The sequence below is a fragment of the Xiphias gladius genome, chromosome 9, assembly GCF_016859285.1.
Source record: "Xiphias gladius isolate SHS-SW01 ecotype Sanya breed wild chromosome 9, ASM1685928v1, whole genome shotgun sequence".
Lineage (NCBI taxonomy): Eukaryota > Metazoa > Chordata > Actinopteri > Istiophoriformes > Xiphiidae > Xiphias > Xiphias gladius.
The window spans coordinates 20,653,879-20,672,148 of record NC_053408.1 but is presented as its reverse complement, the minus strand read 5'-3'; the positions used below and the strand labels follow the sequence as shown (position 1 = coordinate 20,672,148).

The 18,270-nt window shown below is 39.7% G+C and overlaps 1 protein-coding gene across 1 annotated transcript in view; it reads left to right on the top strand.

The window, feature by feature from the left end:
- Nucleotides 1–17,357, top strand: part of ca10a (carbonic anhydrase Xa) — a 251,524-nt gene extending 234,167 nt beyond the window's left edge. The window contains exons 5-9 of the mRNA XM_040135518.1: nt 927–1,022; nt 7,400–7,472; nt 13,012–13,166; nt 13,459–13,633; nt 16,327–17,357. Coding sequence (XP_039991452.1) covers nt 927–1,022; nt 7,400–7,472; nt 13,012–13,166; nt 13,459–13,633; nt 16,327–16,349 — 522 coding nt within the window. The 3' untranslated portion in view covers nt 16,350–17,357. The remainder of the gene's footprint in view (nt 1–926; nt 1,023–7,399; nt 7,473–13,011; nt 13,167–13,458; nt 13,634–16,326) is intronic.
- Nucleotides 17,358–18,270: the final 913 nt, after the last annotated feature.

The following is an 18,270-nucleotide window of genomic DNA, read 5'->3' as shown; positions in this document are numbered from 1 at the left end:
ACCGACTCAAATTAAAGCTGAGACTTGGCACTTTACTGTAGTATCCAGATTTTATTTCAATTGAATGTAGATGTGCTGAAGGTCAGAGCCTGAAGAGCATAAAATGCTGCCAAATACTTACAATCTGGGCTATAACTGTTTCCGACGTACCCCAGCCTTTATACCCCAACCAGACCAAAGTCTCATTGACTGACCAACTAGTGTCTCTAAGACCAACACCAACGGCTCAGTGCTCTTACTGCTCTTACATACTTTAAAAATGCATGTATACATCTTCCAGATTGATTAATCTAAGCTGGGGCTGAACTTCCTATCTATGTGGTGCTTGTCGGAATAGATTTTAAAATCACTTTTATAGGTTAAAAGTTGAGCAGTACTCCCTGCCCAAGTCCAAACATCATTAAAAGGCAGGAATATTGAACAGCTGGAGTGGATGAAGCATCTGTGTCAGTGATACATTAACCTCATGCTGGGAGACGGTTTATCCACTCTCACCTCAGCCTGCAAGATCTGGCTGGCCTTGGATCGAATGATGACAGCATCTCTGCCTTTTTATATCCCTTATTACTTCTATCCACATCTACAGCAAGTATAAAAATGTTCGAAACACCAGCTCTTTCCGTTAAACTGACTGTCTCTGTGAATCCATGGAAGAGATTTGATCGGATATCGATTTCCCCTTTTAAATCATCTGACATATGGCAGCAGGGAGGAAGGATTTAGCGGAATGAGGGATTCTTGATTTAAGGCAACCAAGATATAGATTTTCTAGAAGGCTGTTCAACTCCAAGCTTTCTATTTTGTACTCACTGTGGGGATCAGCCTTTTGTCTCACTATTATAGCTTTAAACTGTCAGCCAAAAATGTCAGATTTTGATTTCCTTTTCCTTCAATAATTCTCTACATGTCCTTTCTGTTTGTTCCAGGTTCAGCTGATCCACTACAATCACGAGCTGTACACAAATTATACAGAAGCTGCTAAAAGCCCCAATGGACTGGTCATAGTGTCCATATTCATGAAGGTAAGTCTCCTACATACTATATGTTTAATAACCGCCCGCCTGCCTATATACAGATTGTATTCGCTCACAAGAATTGAATTTTATCTTGACATGTCCGAGTAGCAGCTTTGATGACATTTTGTAATGGGTTATATACTGGGAATCCAACAGATTACTAATCATCGCATCGGACAGGAGATTTCTACATTCCTCTGTGCATACTGATTTTGAGTAACCAGCTACAATGGCTGCACACGGAACTTGACCTCGTTTAATCAGTGTTTAAGCATTACAAGACAGCTACAGTATACAATACACAGATGGAACATGTAGGGCAAAATGAAACAGGGCCTTACATCATGTTCACTTCAGACAAGGCTCAATTGCAAGTGGACCAAGAGTTCCTTCAAGTCTATCAACACTAACATGGTCACAAACATGTAGAACTGTAACCTCCGAAACAGCATTTAGATTTAAATTATTAACTCTTTAGAACCAATTGATGCAATTTTTTTTCAGAACTCCCAAGCTGCTTCTTAGACTGTGTCATTACTCAGTCAAAATGAACTCGTAGATCATACACATGCTGCTGGAATCTCTAAGACTCTTTTAGTGACAACATACTACAGTTTTGGAAATCATCACCAAAAAAAGATCTTGCTTCATGATCATCAAATTTAGACATTTTCTTCAGTAAAATATTCCAGTTGATTGTCTCAATATCAATGTTTGGGAGAAAAAAACAGGGCTCAGGTGTAGCACATAGGTAAGTGGCTGGCTGTATGGCAATGTTATATTTCAGGTTTACATGACCCAATGTACCATGGGAAGCCTGGTGGCAAAACCTCAAATCATATTAATTCCAAAAAAAGTGAGAAAAAGAAAAACATAATAGGCCTTTTCACACAAGACATTTTGACTTGTCATAATAGGAAAAGCACAGGTGTTACCAGTAACACTAACAATGGCTCTGTCCCTGCTTTTTTTGTTATGACATGTCAAAATGTGCACCATGAGAAATGTCTACTGAGGCAGCTAAATTGAATTCAGACACCATTCATTTTATTATTTACACCTGTGTTTTTTGCTACTGTGACATTTTAAAATGTCTTCTGTGAAAAAGACCTATAGGAGTGACAAAGTCCATGAAAATTTGCATGTTTTACAAATCCGTACATTTATTTTACAATATTAATTCATAGAAAGTCAGACACTCTCCTGGGAATGCCATGAATAGGTTTTATTTCTCAATTTACTTCATACAAAGTGCAGTGAACTGATAAAAAACTAAATAAAATCAATATTTGCTGTGACCACCCTCTGCCTTTAAAACAGCACCAATTTTCCTTGATTCATCTGCGCTCAGTTATCAAGGTACTTGGCAGGTTGGTCGTTCCAAGCATCTTGGAGAACTTGGCACAGTTCTTCTGTGGATTTAGGCTGCCTCAGTTGCTTCTGTCTCTTCATGTGATCCCAGACTGACTCCGTTATGTTGAGATCAGGGCTCTGTGGGGGCCAGACCATCTGTTGCAGGACTCCTTGTTATTCTTCTCTCTGAAGATAGTTCTTTATGACTCTGGCTGTATGTTTGGGCTCACTGTCATGCTGCAGAAGGAATTTGGGACCAATCAGAGGCCTCCCTGATGCTTCTGTGTGATGGATAAGAATCTGTGAGCATGAATAAGAATTTCAGTTAATTAGTTAGTTAGTTTAAGACTGTTAGTTAACGTTACATTAAATGTAAAAAGTATTGACTTATATGAACAAATGTAAGATGTGTTTACGAGGCTTTTATCACAGAGCTGACCAAACAATATTTATAAAAGTAATTTCACCCTAGTTGCTATAAACTTTAAGTTAATTTTCCTCCAGCATGATGGTTACAGTGCTCCCACCCCTCCACTCTCCTGCTCCCTCTGTCTTTTCTTGAAATCGTCTAAATGTTCAACTCAAGAACTCATGACTCACAAAAAATTAGCAATCCAATTATCCTGCAGAGCAAAACAATGTGCACTTGGCTTTGTGTTAGAGCTGAGCTGCAGTGCCAGGGTGATGGCAGTGCTCCCCTGTCTCTTTGTTGTGTACAAGAGGCTTCCATCTTGAATGAGAGGCTCAGAGATCAGAGAGGCAGCCAACATCCTCAGCCCTGTGTGCACTAAGGCTGCAAAGTTCAACCGCTAACTGCTAATTAGCTCCCCAATGTCAATGGGACCATCATTTAGTCTTGAAGAGACAGAGGAGACGCTGACCTAGGTCAAACCTCCTTGATTCCCCCATCCAGCCAGCAGGAGAGTGTGTGGGAGGAAATATGAGAGAGGAGCTGGGCTTTGGAAGCGGAGGGCTTCAGGTGTAGTTGCTGTATATGATGGCCTGAGGAAATGGCCCTGCAACAGCAATCTGCAGCTCTACACTGATGTTAGCTGTAGCAGCTGCAAAGACAAAACATATAATATGCTGATACAATACTACATGTGTTGCTATTTTGAAATCTGTTCATTGCATCTTAAAGGTATACATCTTATAAACACAATAGAGTATCAAAGTTTGGAAAGAAGTTTCCGACAGCCATGGTTTCAACAATGAAAGTCCAGTTCATTTTTTGATACCTGTAGCGCTTTCAAGGATTTAACAGTATATTAATCTTCCAGTCATCAGTAGAAAATATGACAACACTATGTTAGAAAATATCTGGCTCATTAATAAAAAGACAAATTACAGCAGTGAAACAATACTTCTGGAACCAGTGGCTTGCAAAGTATGGTGACTTTGCTACCCTTCGTAAGTGGCAAAGTGTGGACTCCGTAAGTATTTGTCCCCACTGTAAATGTTTAAGTTTTCTTTTACAGATATGTTCAAAGTATAGAACACAGGAGTATCCCAGTTAATGATGTTAATGTTCTGGCAATCAGTTTTAACTAACTTTCTTTCTGAAAAACCTGTTTAGCTGTAAATACTATGATACACATGAGTCCCTGCTTCCATCACTATCGAGAAGCATGCAAGAGGGTGAATCAATCACAACATAACTGACAAAATTCTTACAAAATTGACCCGGGACCCAAAGGTGATTCATTTAAGCTGCAGATTGTGTTTCAGTTTTCTAAAATGCGAAATCTTTAGCTGTCTCTTTTTGGTGGTGCACTCAGCAGAATTTTAAACACATTGGTTGGCTGTTTCTTACCGAAAGGCACCTTGGGAGTTATCCTTAAGTTCTTTACTTATGTTTTTATGTACACAGGCTTGTATGTTCGACTTTTTTATCAAAGAAGCAGATATTTTCAACATAGTATTTTGTACTGATAATTCAACTACTAGAGTTTTACATCTATCCTAGCCTTGGAAGAGCTTCCACTGACATTGTCTATGCAGATAATGAATGAGACTTATACTTCCAGAACTAGCGGTGCCACTGGTTCTGCACTTTGCATCTTGTAAAATGTGTGTTTGTCAGTGGTTCTTTGTTAAGAACAGGGGCTCTAGATAGTCTTAATACAGCTCTTCAAAATCCCTTTTTTTATATATATATATCAACTTTTTAATCAGTCCAAATCAGAGAGCAGGGCTGCAACAGATACAGCCTTCAATCCCAGCTAAAAGAGACCCACTGTACCTTTATTCCATTTTCCCATGGTGTGATGTCATCAACAGTCAGAAGGGGGAAATCTTTCTTCCAACTCAATCCTACCAATTTGCCACCTTTACTTCTCCTAACAGCCACCAATTTTTAACCCCACACCATGTTGTATAATTTTGAAGTTTTTGATTTAAAAGTTGTATTATTGCTTGTGGTCACCTACGCTGTAAGGCGGTCTAATAAACCTTTAAGATTAAACCTTCATGAAAGAATTATACTAAAAAAGAGCCCAATTATTTTACAGTACTATGCTGATCTATTTTTGTTAAACCTTAGATAAATACTATAGCACACATTCTGTAAAACTCATTGCCAGCAGTCCAAATTCAGAGGTAATGAAGTCCAGGGAAGACAGTTTTGTTAATACTTACATGTCGAGAATAAAATATCGTGCTCACACATGTCCACTCACCTGCCAACCGCTCACACACTCACACCTTTTTTTTTTTTACTAATGTCTCCCACTGTCTTGAGGGAGTTTCACCTGGTCAGTCCCCTCAGTAGGAGCACAGAGCAGAGAGGTGGTAATTAGCCATGTCTTTCTCAGAACAGAAGCTCATTTTTCCCACTTTTCAGTGACTCATGCTTTCCAAGGCCTCTTCAAATTTCCAATCGTATCACTGTGACTCAGAATGCCAGGAAAGGCCCCCATTCTAGGCATGGAGTCGTGAGACACCATTGAAGACAGCAGTGGATGACTGCAGCAGTTGCAGACATTGGGGCAGGTTTTAACAGTGAATGCAAGGCCATTTCTCTCACTGATGCACTCATTTCATTGTTGATTGATGTAACAGCAAGAAACAGTCTGTACTTCTCTCAAACTAATGTGAGGACAGTCCTGGAACAGGATGACTGAATCCTCTCAGGTGCTTTTCTAGGACAGACAATGAAAATGAGAGAGACAGAAAGTAGAGAAAAGTAGTGAGCTGCTGGTAAAGGCAAAGTAATTTAAGTTGCAGTGTGCAGAGGGGGAGGAAGCACATCTCTTTTTAATCACTTCGCTCAAAGACATCTCAACAGTTAGAATTATGAAGTCCACTGAGCTTGAGTGAGGGATGGATGGATAGAAGAGGAAGGCAGAGAAGGGTCAAGGAAGGGCACAGGGTGAACATGAAGTGTGAGCTGCTTCCTTCAACTATTAGCAAGCATGTCTCGGAGTTGGGAACTGCTCCAAACTTCTCAGACCTCACTGAACGATAGAGTTAGTCAAGCGGAGTAAGAGTGGAGTTTAGAATTAAAAGTGATTCTCCAGCTTTTGGGGTCAGTTAATGTGTTGCAGTTACGGGTCAAGTTTTGGTAGATTTTCTGTGGTCAGCCTTGTGATAGCTTGGCGACCTGTCCAGGGTGTACCCCGCCACTCGCCCAATGTAAGCTGGCTCCAGCCCCTGGTGACCCTAACATGACAAGTTCAACAAAGATTTCAGGGATTAGGAGAGAGAGAGGATACAGGTCAGGTACCTCCACATAACTGGAAGATTGTTGTCATTGGGATTGCTTCATAAAGATAGACTGCTTGTTCATATGTATTGGCAAAAAAGTAGTAGCTGTAGTAGTTTATGAAATTTTAAATATGTTATCAGAGGCTTGACAGCAGTAATATCACTAGTAAATATGCTTCACTTGTTTATGTAGGCACAATATTGTTTCACTGAAAGCAGATAAATGACTATAGTGAATTATGACCCAGTAATATTTATGTGACAACCAGTGTTTACAGCTGCAAATTATAACTTCCCATGAACCTATAGATTTAATTAGTATTATATTGAAATTTCTCTTTTGTTATAGGAAAGTGCCAAAGTTGCAATATATCATGTTTATCAGAACATCTGTCGTTGCCCTTCTTGGTTATACGTTTTCTTTTCAGACATAGGTAAGAAGATCAATACCAATGTCATGTCTGCGCATTATGCACACAGCTTTAGATGGGAGGTGATTAGCATAGCACAAAGACTGAAAGCTGGGGAAACAGCTAGCCTGGCTCTGTTCAAAGTTAAAAAAAATGTCCATACTAATACCTCTAACCTTACTAATTAAAATGATGTATCTTGTGTGTGTTTTTTAAATCCCTTACACTTACATAAATGTAAAAACAACAATGTATGGTTTTAGGGAGAGCTGCATGCTTGAATTATTTAGCTAGGCTAACGCTGTCCTGACTCCAACTACACACTTAACCCCCAAACATCGAAGTGGTATCAATCTTCTCATTTAACTCTCCAAAGTGTGACTTTTATATGCATCTTATGTTATTGTTACATTGTTGTGTCCTGCTACAGGGGAGAAGCAATATGTAGCTCAAGGGTGAATGGAAGGTGACATGATCCCGTCACGTTCATCTCTAACAGAATGAAACTGGTTTGATCCATTATAAAGTTATGTTATGACAAAAATACAGTGTATTTGCTATTTTAAAGGAGACATTACGTTTTGTCATGGCAGCAGTGTGTGTCTGTGAGTTGTTTTTAATGGTGTCTCAAAAACCGAGTCTTTGTTTTCCAGAAGGCAAAGCAGCAGCAGAAGAGAGAGTAGGAGCTTCTGACTGTGCAAAATGCATCAGTGGGTTTAGACATTTCATGGGTATTAAAGGTGATAAATTAAAAAAAATACACTGGCATTATCTGTTAGAGTGCTGGACTGAGTAGATTAAATTTAGTTTCATTTTGGATGGGCTGTCAATTCATTACATGACCCGTCCTCTTTTCTATTTTTTTCAAATGTAACCCCACCCTTTTTCACTCTCTCTTCCTCTCCTTTAATCCAGATTGCTGAGACATCGAACTCTTTCCTGAATCGAATGCTGAACAGAGACACCATCACAAGAATAACATATAAAAGTAAGTGACAGTGTGCAGTAATCTAAATGTCTAAACATCTGTACCACTTATGTTTGAAACAGCAGTTGACTGTTCACTCATTCTTGCCCCCCTTTAGTTACTGATGCCAGACCTGTCAATCTTTCCGTTCTTGCAGGGCACAAATGCAGTTTAAAGTGATAACGGGGGCAGATTTACCATCGAAAATTCTTGGTCACTTTAAAGACATAAGGTCCCTGGTTTCACGCAAATGTTAATTAAAGCAGTCCTGTCATTTCTAGTCAACAACTGTCAATTCTGCAGTTGCAATGATCAGTCTTGGCAGCAGATATTATTAGCTTTAACTAGTTTGCTGATTAAGCTAGCGTTAGCTCCATGAGTTTGTTAAAAAAAAAAATTCCAGCAGAGTCGGTTTTTTTTTGTTTTTTTTAAATGAAAACTCTGCAAAGAGGTCCTGGATATGCACTTGATGTCAATACAAAATGTCATGCTAATAGACTGAGGCTTAAGTTGCAAACAGGCAAACACTCAGCGTCTTCACCTGCTGATGGTCCTTGTAGAAGACATGGAAATAAAGAAACAATATTGTTCTTGCATTGCAGTGTACGGCTATATAACTAGGCCTAGTATTATAATTATCATAAGGAAATCCTCTTAACATAACCCTGCGTTGCCACTTAGCTTACTCACTTGGACAAGCAAAAGGGAAGTTATTTATACTTTGTTCTTTGGTAAAACTGAAACAGTATGAAACCATTTTTAACCTCTGACCCTTCAAATGAATGTAGTATGAAACAGTTTGCCATGGAAGTAATGCTTGATAAGGTTACTGTTGTAGGTAGTTCGCTTCAACATATAAAGAAATCAAAAACTCAACAGGCCAGCCATGCCTAGTTACAATTGCTAAGCTAGGATTGGACAAGTGCTGTTTGAGGAAAGAGTTGAGCAAATGGTCAATTGTTTGATGGTCGAATTGTTTTTCTTTTTAAATTAAAGCATCATTATTTAATTTCAAAGTGGTAACTGGAGGGATGCTGCAGGATGGGGATGATAAGAGGCCTGCATGATAAATTCTTGATAGGTGGAGGAGGCTGTTGGCAAAGAAGTATGTTATGCAGCAGTCGACAGCTGCTCTCCAGAGGTTTCCCTCTGCCAGCCTGCCATACTGGAGAGGCAATATGGGCACAGAGATCACCTAGGGCTTGCTTGAAAAAAGAGACAAATAATTGGATTAATGGGGGGATCAGTAAGTGGCTGGATAAACACACTGACCCCTTGTGGCTTGGAGGAGTTTCAGAGGCACCGAGCGGAGCAGGAGTGCTGCAGGCTAAGGGCAGGTGGGGGGATTCCTCTGGGTCCAGCTGGAGAAGCTGGAGAGGAGCATGGATTCTGACAGCTGTCAAAACTCCCTCAGATTCGCCGTCTCACACACACTGACTCGCACACACATGCGCACACAGTCATACACCACCCCCTCATGCTCATGAGTCCTTAAAAGCATCCCTCTCTCAGCCCGTAATGCGGCTGGCCTATCACTTTTTTCGAAGCACATATTTGCACACATGCAAACGCAGAGACAAATACACACCACCCAAAGAGAATTATTTATTTCAACCACACGATCAAAGATCAGTGATAGAGCTGCTCTTCAGCAGTTGTAGGTGGAGTGGTAATAGCATGTAGAGTGGATCAGAGATGCTTTTTTATGGGGATTTTCTCAAATCAAGTCAGTCATGCTTATTTTTTAATAAATTAAAATAATTTTGAAGTATACTGTTTACAAGATGCAGTATGTAATGGTGATGGATAACACAGCGGAATTAGCATTAAAGCTTGTCTACCACAGTGACCTCGTCAAAATAGGCAGTTCATTTGCCAGCAGAGCCCCAACAGATGACAAGTTATTGAGAGCATTCTACTGGAGTGTGAAGAGGAAGAGAGGGAGTTGCAGTCTGTCTAATTAGTGTCCTGACAGTGGAGAGAGTCTGGATAAACGAGGTTTTGTGCTGCTTCACCAATAGCCTGTCATTCACAGAACAGTAAATGATATGTGAAATAAGAAGAGAGAAACTGGTTATGAAAGATGAGCTTAGTGTGTGATGAGTAGTGGGGGATGGATTTACAGCCAACACACTGAAAGGAGGATGTATTCAATAAACTCACAACTTCCAAAGAACATACCCAGTTTTTAGTGACCAGACCCAGACAAAATTATATCTGTGTCTCTGGCACTGCATGAAAAGTGTGTTTTCGTCAGCAAGCGGCACTGTATATTGCCGTGGAAGCTTAGGTTAACGACTGTTCACAGGAATTTATAGGCAGCACAGAAAACTACCGGGAACTGCCAGGTATTGATTTGAAGTTTGAATTTTGGGCAATTTTACTGGCCTGAGAAGCTTGCCAAATGACCCCCCAGCTCCCTAAGCACAAACAGTACAACAGACTCTTAAAGCCTTTATCATCACATCTAAATTGTTATTATGAATGCAACTGTGAAAAATAAAGTTTACGAATTCATATAGACCAACAGCAGTCAATGTATATTGATACTTTGTTTATTTTACCAGCTGTTCATATTAACTTTGATTGTATGTTTGGATCATGATTATTTAATGCTTGCTATTTTCCAGAGTAAGGGATCAACAGAGGACTTATCTAGCTATGAATGATGAGTGAACACAAGAAAAGAACTTTCCAACAGAGAGCCTTTTAATCACTTTAAAAAGCTTACATGTGTGCATATCAGCGATTACTGCAATATCTGTGTCTGTTCAAACAAAAGAAATGATCAAACGAACAAAATGATCAGATTATCCCGGAAGAATATTTACATCAGAAAATATCTAGTTACATTTACATTGGTAAAGTTTAAGGCTCATGGCAACTCATTCAGTTCTTTTACTTTCTCTGAATCTCCGAGATCTCAACCACTGTGCAGAGTGGCATGACTACAGCTACCTTTTCTATTGTCTTCCTTAAATGCACAGTGCATGTTTTTACCACACATCTGGCAGCAATGCGCTGAACAGGGAGAAAAGATGCTGGTTATGAGGTGTGTGTTGATGGGCATGAAGCCAGGAAACCCTCGCAATGACATGTTTCAATGCACTACCTTTTGACATGACTTTAACAACTATGAACAGATTTATAATAGCTGGTCATGGTCCTGCTAGAGGGTCAAGGATGGGTTCCTCAAAACTGCTTTTCGCACACCACTTAAATATGCTAACCTTTCTGCTCTAGATCCATCTATGGAGTAAGTTACATTCAGATATGTTGACACAGTCAACCTTAGTCAACAATTTCCAGGGTACATCAGATGAAACATTGTCAACATTGCGTGTCTGTCAAGCTCATCCACGATAATCTTGTGGAATGGAGACAGCAGCACCACTCTACAGTTTTCCAAGTCTTTCCGCTGAAACCAAAGCACTCTGTTTCACATAAAGCATATCAGCTGTGTCATCGCCTGACAAAGGCCCAGACATTTGTCCTCCCAAAAAACTGGCACATTCAGCACCGCATTCACATGTCCATGGCTGACTCTACGGAAATTGCCTCATAATCTGTACTTTAATTGTCCTATTGCTGTTATTAAACTTTCCCAGTATTCCATTACGTATGATATAAGCCTGCACAAAGTCAAACTACATGTCATAGTGTCTGTTGTTGTTAAGCCCTTTCAAACCAAACAGGAGTAAATGGCTGTTTAGTATTTCCACGGATCCACTGTAAATCCTGTAAATCCAGATAAAATTCATGAAGGAATTCTTCTAACCTCATAAGGTATTTTGATGTGTTCCACTCTAGTTTGAAGTTCATCAAGGCTCTTAGTTGTTAAAATCTGATGCCAGACAAAGCAGAGCTGCTCTGTACACCTGATGAAAGAGCTGTCTTCCAAAATTATGCCATGCCAAAGATCTTGGAGCTCATCAACCAAGGGGTCTAAAAATACATTTATGTTTAGTGATGACTCCTTTGGGCCATTTATTAGTCTAACAAGAATCATAATTTCCTCCACAAAACGGTCTTCACAAGGCAGATTCACCATGGTGTATCCCACCTCGCTCCAATTGTCAACTTGGATCAGCTCACAGATGGAGCCCACATCAATGTGTAAATTGCAGTTATGTGACACTACACCTTTCAGTGATATGACAAAATGATGTGAAATGTCCAAATTTCAATTTAAAACTCATTATATAGTAAAGAGTAAGTGCTTATTATGTAGGAAACAGTGAACAAGTGATTTCTGACACAGACTGGGATATAGTTCTATCCATTATGCATGCTGATGTTTAAATGCTGAGAATCAAGCTATCCATTCAAAATGCGAAAAACTTTCAATCATTCAGGTAATCATAATAATTTACGTGAAAAATATGCAGAAAAATGTCCAAAGTCTATATATGTGGCACCAATACTGGCTGAAATGTCTGGAAAAAAGTCAATAAATGGACCTTGAGTCAAGAGTGTCGTGTGTGTGTGTGTGTGTGTGTGTGTGTGTGTGTGTGTGTGTGTGTGTGTGTGTGTGTGTGTGTGTGTATATCTTCCAACCGCCAATGACTGTAAACCTGATGGTGCAACATTCTGTAAAAACAACACTGACATTAGCACCTTGTAAAGTTGAATAGGTGAATGTTTAGGGCAAACATTTGCCTCTTCACACATCCAGCAGACACAGAGCAACATTAGCATTCATTTGGAGTCTTGAGTGTGTTTGATCGGCTATTCTCTCTCATTTTAGCTCTGTTGTCGACACTACCAGCTCCTGAGAGAAATATCTGGGCCTTTAGCTGCAAAAAGTTCTATGTTCACTAGTTAGTTGCTAACTAACTAATTATCAGGTGATAATTCTCTGTGGGTTTGTCACTGCAAACAACCCCTTTCACATTATACCTAGTCATTTGATCCATTAATATAAAAATACTGATTATAGCAAGAAGTCACACACTCCCTCACATTCTTATTTTTATCTATTTATTTTTGTATTTCTTTTTTTAACTTGCCGCTTTATAAGTTGCTAGGAAGATTCCATAACTTTCGATGAGTTCGTATTTTCTTTTTTTTCCCGTAATAAATCTTTGGAGCATCTGAGGGATTTAAATATCCTGGTTCTCTCAGATCCATCCGTGAATGTGATACTGCACGTAATATGACAGGCCTAGATCTGGGCTAGCTGTTGCTTTAGCCTAAGATAAGGTCCTAAGATAAATTTAAGTGGTCAAAATGCAATTAAAGAAAAAGAAAAAAAAACATTTCTGTTACACAGAATTCTGTTTATTTTTCCTGACTTTTCTCTAATTTATTTTTTTCTTGTGAAATACTTAATGGTTTTGCCTCCTCAGGCCTGTAAAGATCCTTCAAATCAAAACAATTTAAGAAGGAAAAATCACTGTTCGCTTGAAGATAATCCTTTTAGTAATCTGATAACAAATCCAGTGCTTTTTTTCCTGCAATTTACGACCTCTGTACAACTTGAAACCCCAGTACAGTAACCTCTGACGACACATTAAAACTGCTTCTTCTTTTTGTTTTCTGACTGCTTTTTTCCCTGCAGATGATGCGTATCTACTGACCGGCCTGAACATAGAGGAGATTTACCCAGAGACAAGTAGTTTTATCACATATGATGGATCGATGACCATCCCTCCATGCTTTGAGACAGCCACATGGATCCTGATGAACAAGCCAGTGTACCTGACACGCATGCAGGTGAGCCTAAGCCACCGATCCAGACGTGAAATTTAACTCCCAAAATTCACTGAGGATTGTCAGTTTCAGATTCTCTCTGCCTTAGAGTTGAAAACATGTCAGTCCAGCAATGAGGCTTTTACTCTTTTACTACTCAAAACTTTCTCAGCTCTTCCTCTGTCTAATCCTTCATACAGTCTGCCTGGAAAATAATGCAGTGGATCAGAATGCCTGGCTCACATTGCCATGATGCTTTTGCCAGCTTTTTCTCAACGGCTTTTTTTCTCCCTCCCCGTCTCTGTCCTCATCTAAGATGCACTCCTTGCGCCTGCTGAGCCAGAACCAGCCATCTCAGATCTTCCTTAGCATGAGCGACAACGTCCGCCCAGTCCAGCCGCTGAACAACCGCTGCATCCGTACCAATATCAACTTCAGCATGCAGGGCAAAGACTGCCCCAACAACAGGGCTCAGAAGCTCCAATACCGAGGTAGAAACAATAACCTAATTCACACTGATGCCGTGTTATCTCGCCTTCCCCATCTCTGACATTTACAGATTATTCAGTAAGGAATGATATCTCGAATCTTATCATGCAGCTACATCTGTGTTTTCATGAGTCAGTACATTATATTCCTTATTATATTAGTACACTCCCAAGTTTTACTCTAAAGGAAAATTCTGGTTTATGAGATTTTGGATATTATTTTTGGAGGTGGCCATCATCTAATGGGTTATGATAACACTGCCCTCAAAAAAGTGTTTGTTGAGATCTGTAAAACGTGGCAACATCACTACAACATACTGCAGTGGAGCAAGAAACACGAGTAGTCATATGATCAAACAGGTGGTAAACAAGCCAACAGTTTAGCCAGATTGTCTTTGGTTTGGGTAGCACTTAACATTACAGCTTGGTAATAACAAGCTAATGATATTTCTTGGGAACATCAGTGTACTGTTGGGGAAATACCGTAATAAAAAGGTAATTAGTTAATATCGTGGTAATAACAATGAGAATATATTTCCTCCTTATTATCTTGTTACTTCTGAGTTGCAATTTGAAGTGCTTCCATTACTTGGAGGTAAACAGACAGCAATAATTGGACCATAATTTTTTTACTGTTCGCCTTTGATTTCTCTTCCAATTAATTCAGATTAGTTAAAACTATATCAGTCACATCACTGAATAATACAGGTAGTTAAATGGTGGAAACGGAGTGAAAAAGAAATATTAAGCTTTATGCTTTTCCTTATAATCTGCAATCAGTAGGTAAAAAAGTGAAGCTAGCAACCTATTGAAGCTGGAGCTAACTTTAATGGGAAGAAAAACTGCATCATCCATACTGTACATACTGTACTTTCAAAAGTATTTACAGTTACTGCTCTGTATATACTTTTGAAAATGTAGCTAACACATTTTAGCCAACAGGCTAACGCTAACAAAGGATCACGGTCAGTTTTTGCCAAGATTAAAAAAACAAAAAAAAAGAAAAGAAAGCTATGGAGCTGGGAAATAAATTGGTGAAAGATAAATAGAAGAGTCCAATAAATAAAAATAATAAAGATTTGATCTATTTTTTCAACTGAATAAAAAACCACAAGGTTTTCTATATGTTTATCAATTGCTTGGAGGTTAAAGGAAACAAATAAACCTTTATATTTCTGTCTACTTTTGCTGCCCTTTGTCAGTTTCAGGGCCCCATATGTTCACCTTCTTAGCAATGAAGAAACAATATTTTATGTTAGGTGATAGAGTGGTGGTATGGAATGCAGTAAGAACTTATGACAAGCAACTGACAAGATATAATCTTTGGTCAGTAAACACGATGTATTATTACTCACTAAGATCTCAGCTTCAGGGGGAATATTGCTCCCTAATGCCCCTGATGTCATTGGCTTTAGAAACGACAGCCACATAAATTCCAGGGGATTATTGCTTGAGCTGGGCTCGCCATTATAATTAATAAATTAAATATCAAATTTGACTGCTGAGCTGGGACTCAGCTGAAGGTTGATAAAAAGCAGACTGCAGAGTGATGTGCTAAAGAGGAAGGAGGAAAGAACAGGCAATAGAAAGTCAGATGGCAGGACAGTCAGAACACCTGTTTGGCTCTGACTGACAGAACTAGCTGAAAACTGGCTTGTCACTGCTCACTGACACCTGGGAAGTGTTGCTGCAGTCTGTTTGTCATCTCCTCTACTCTGTTTCAGCCAAATATCTGCTGCATGGAATGTTGAATTTCACCCCCGCAGCATAAATAAGTTAAAGTCCCTGCAATACATTGTGTTATTTTTGTCATTTTTGCCCAGGATTTACTGTACTGTGGCCGAAGCACATCATGATTGTCTCTCTGTCTGTATCTCCCCTTAATGCTTTCTCTGTTCTGCTCTACTCCACCTCCTCCCCCTTAAAAGATGAAATTCTTATTCTGTGCAGCAGTTGTGGGGAGATTTCAACCCTCCCTGTCCACCCTTTAGACACCCCTGATCACCAAACGAACTCCAGAGACTTGAAGAGAGCAAACCTAAAAGCAAACAAAAGCAAACAAACAGACAAAAAGAGAAATGCTTATTTAATTGGTTGGAGATTTAAAAGCCTTCAAGATGAAGTGGAGAGGTGGGTTGTCTCATTAAAAGGGGAAATAAGTCTCTCTGGGAATTTGTGTAAGGTCAACCTTTAAAGCGCGAGCAGCGAGAAACACTCCTCCCCTCCCAGGAAAGGTGATCATCAGGGTAACTGAATGTGCAGTCAGGGAGGTTTTGGAGCTGATAATGCTGTGTATATAAGGGTGTGTTTACTTTTTTTTATCTATAACACCTGATAACAGGAAAAGTGGTTATGATAGCACACTCCAAAAAAGTCCTTCTTTCACATAACTGGGAGACTCCTTTTAATCAAATGACAACGTTTACTCATGTTCTTGGTACTTCCTCGGTTTGTTGTAATTTGCAGTCAAGGCTGCCACTGAAAACATTACGGCACCGACCCCCCTCTCACCACCACCACATAACCATGCACATTCATTCCATTCACGTGAGTGCCATTGCTTTTAAACCGTATGTTATCAGTAAAGATGAAATATGATGCGGGGGGGGGGGGTAACACTGGAGAATAGCTGAACTGTGGAGAGGGCCGCATATATAAATCAGTATTCTTACTCCTGTCCTTCTCCTCTCTTCCAGTGAACGAGTGGTTGCTAAAGTAGCCTCCCTTGGATGAGCATGGAGACGAGTCTCAGAGATGGAGAGCGGGAGCAGGACAAGGCGAGGGGGGAGAAGGGGAGTATGGGAGGATGGAGGAGGGAAGGATGTGAACCCAGGCTTAAGGCTGCATCTCATCTAAGATTATTTCATGGCATTGTATAAAGACAAAAAAACACCAGACATTATCCAAATTAAGGAACTCAATCCGAGCAAAGAGACTCTTCTTTTCATACATACAGAACTGTTTGAACCCCCGATCTAACACATGCTAACAAGTCCTTTCCCCCACTGTACGACTATATCTACACGGACATTTTGATACCAATACTTTTTTGGGAGAAAACAAAAAAAAGACACTTGGAAACACACTAAAAAAAAACAAAAAAACAATGTGGAAGCATTTATTTGATAGCCTCCCAACCAATAGGACAATGTTGGGACTCTAAAGCCTTTGTACATAAAGATGTTGCTATCAGTGGCAAATCCAAGGACTGTCACTGCCCCTACCCTGCCGGTCAAGACTAAGTGGTCAACAAGACTCACATGGACGTTTCATTACAGTAACCACCAAGGCATGCAATCAGCAAAACAGAGAGGGAACACAGCCTTACCTTGTCATTTTCCTAAACTAGAGTCATGTCATGGGAGAGGAGTAAATATTTACAGGCTTTCTTATGGCCTCAGAGCAACCAGTGTCTTGGCCTCGTTTGTACATATTATAATTATCAATACTGCAGAAAAATTAATATGTAAAGAAAAGTAATGAATTAACGTTCAAAAGATATATTAAGAGGATTTTAAAAAAAGACTAAAAAGTTGAGAATTTTAAAAAGCTTGGCGCACTTTGAATTCTGGAGCAGTTCTCAGTCTGAGCTGATGCCTTTTTTCTGTTTTATTGTTTACAATGGTCATACACTGTGTTTGAGTAATGTTATCAGCCCAATAAATGTGTCTGGAAAGTACACTTTGGAAAATGCTTCACTATATGAGGATCTGACTTATTGTATCTGTACCTGTTTTGTAACGTTCCATATTAAATGTGTTGATATGTCAATATTACCCCTCAGAGGCATGCTCGATAACACTGGCATCACCGAGAAAGCACCGACCTGAGACCCCATGACAGCATTCTCTCAAAAGAGCCCCTAAACAGCCTGCCTTTCTTTGCATTGTTTCCGTGATACAGCTGAGGCTCATCAGCCATGCACAGAGGAGGCTCCGTCACGGCTGCCGTGACTTGTCATGGTCTATCAGATCAAAACAGCAGTCATGAGGGGACAAAGAGGAGAGGAACCTCCTCTCCTGTTCTGATGAACTTACATGCCTAACAGTACGGGTTCAGTCCACTACTGGTTGCCATGTTATTCTCACTACAGGGAGTTGAAGAGAAACTCCATCAGGACCCTATGACTGTTTAACTATGTGGTTATCTAAGGTCGGGGCAAGGGGAGGACACAGCTCGTGGCAGTTAAGGAAAGCAATAGGTTGATAGAAAATCAGCTTACAGAAATCACATTTACAAAAGCCATTACAAGCAATTACCAGACAGCAGAGACTGATATTTTCAACAATAAAGAGCTGAAGTGAAGAATCGAGGAAGAGAACCTCACACTGATGTTTGGAATGATGCAAATTAGTAAAAATTCAGCCATGAATCAAAATAGTATCTTATGTGGTACACACCATATACTGTATCTAGATAAGTGTGGTTCATTTATAAAAGCCCATCTTCTGTATATTAACTGGTCAGGGGCTTGTGAATCATCGATTCATGCTTTTTCTTATATATATTCTTCATTTCTATACACACTCAACAATATTACTGATGTCTTTTCTTCATATGCCTTATCTACAAATAGGAGAAATATATCATTCAGTCCGCTGCATATGTCCTGTCAGCTCAGCCACTCCACTCCATACTCA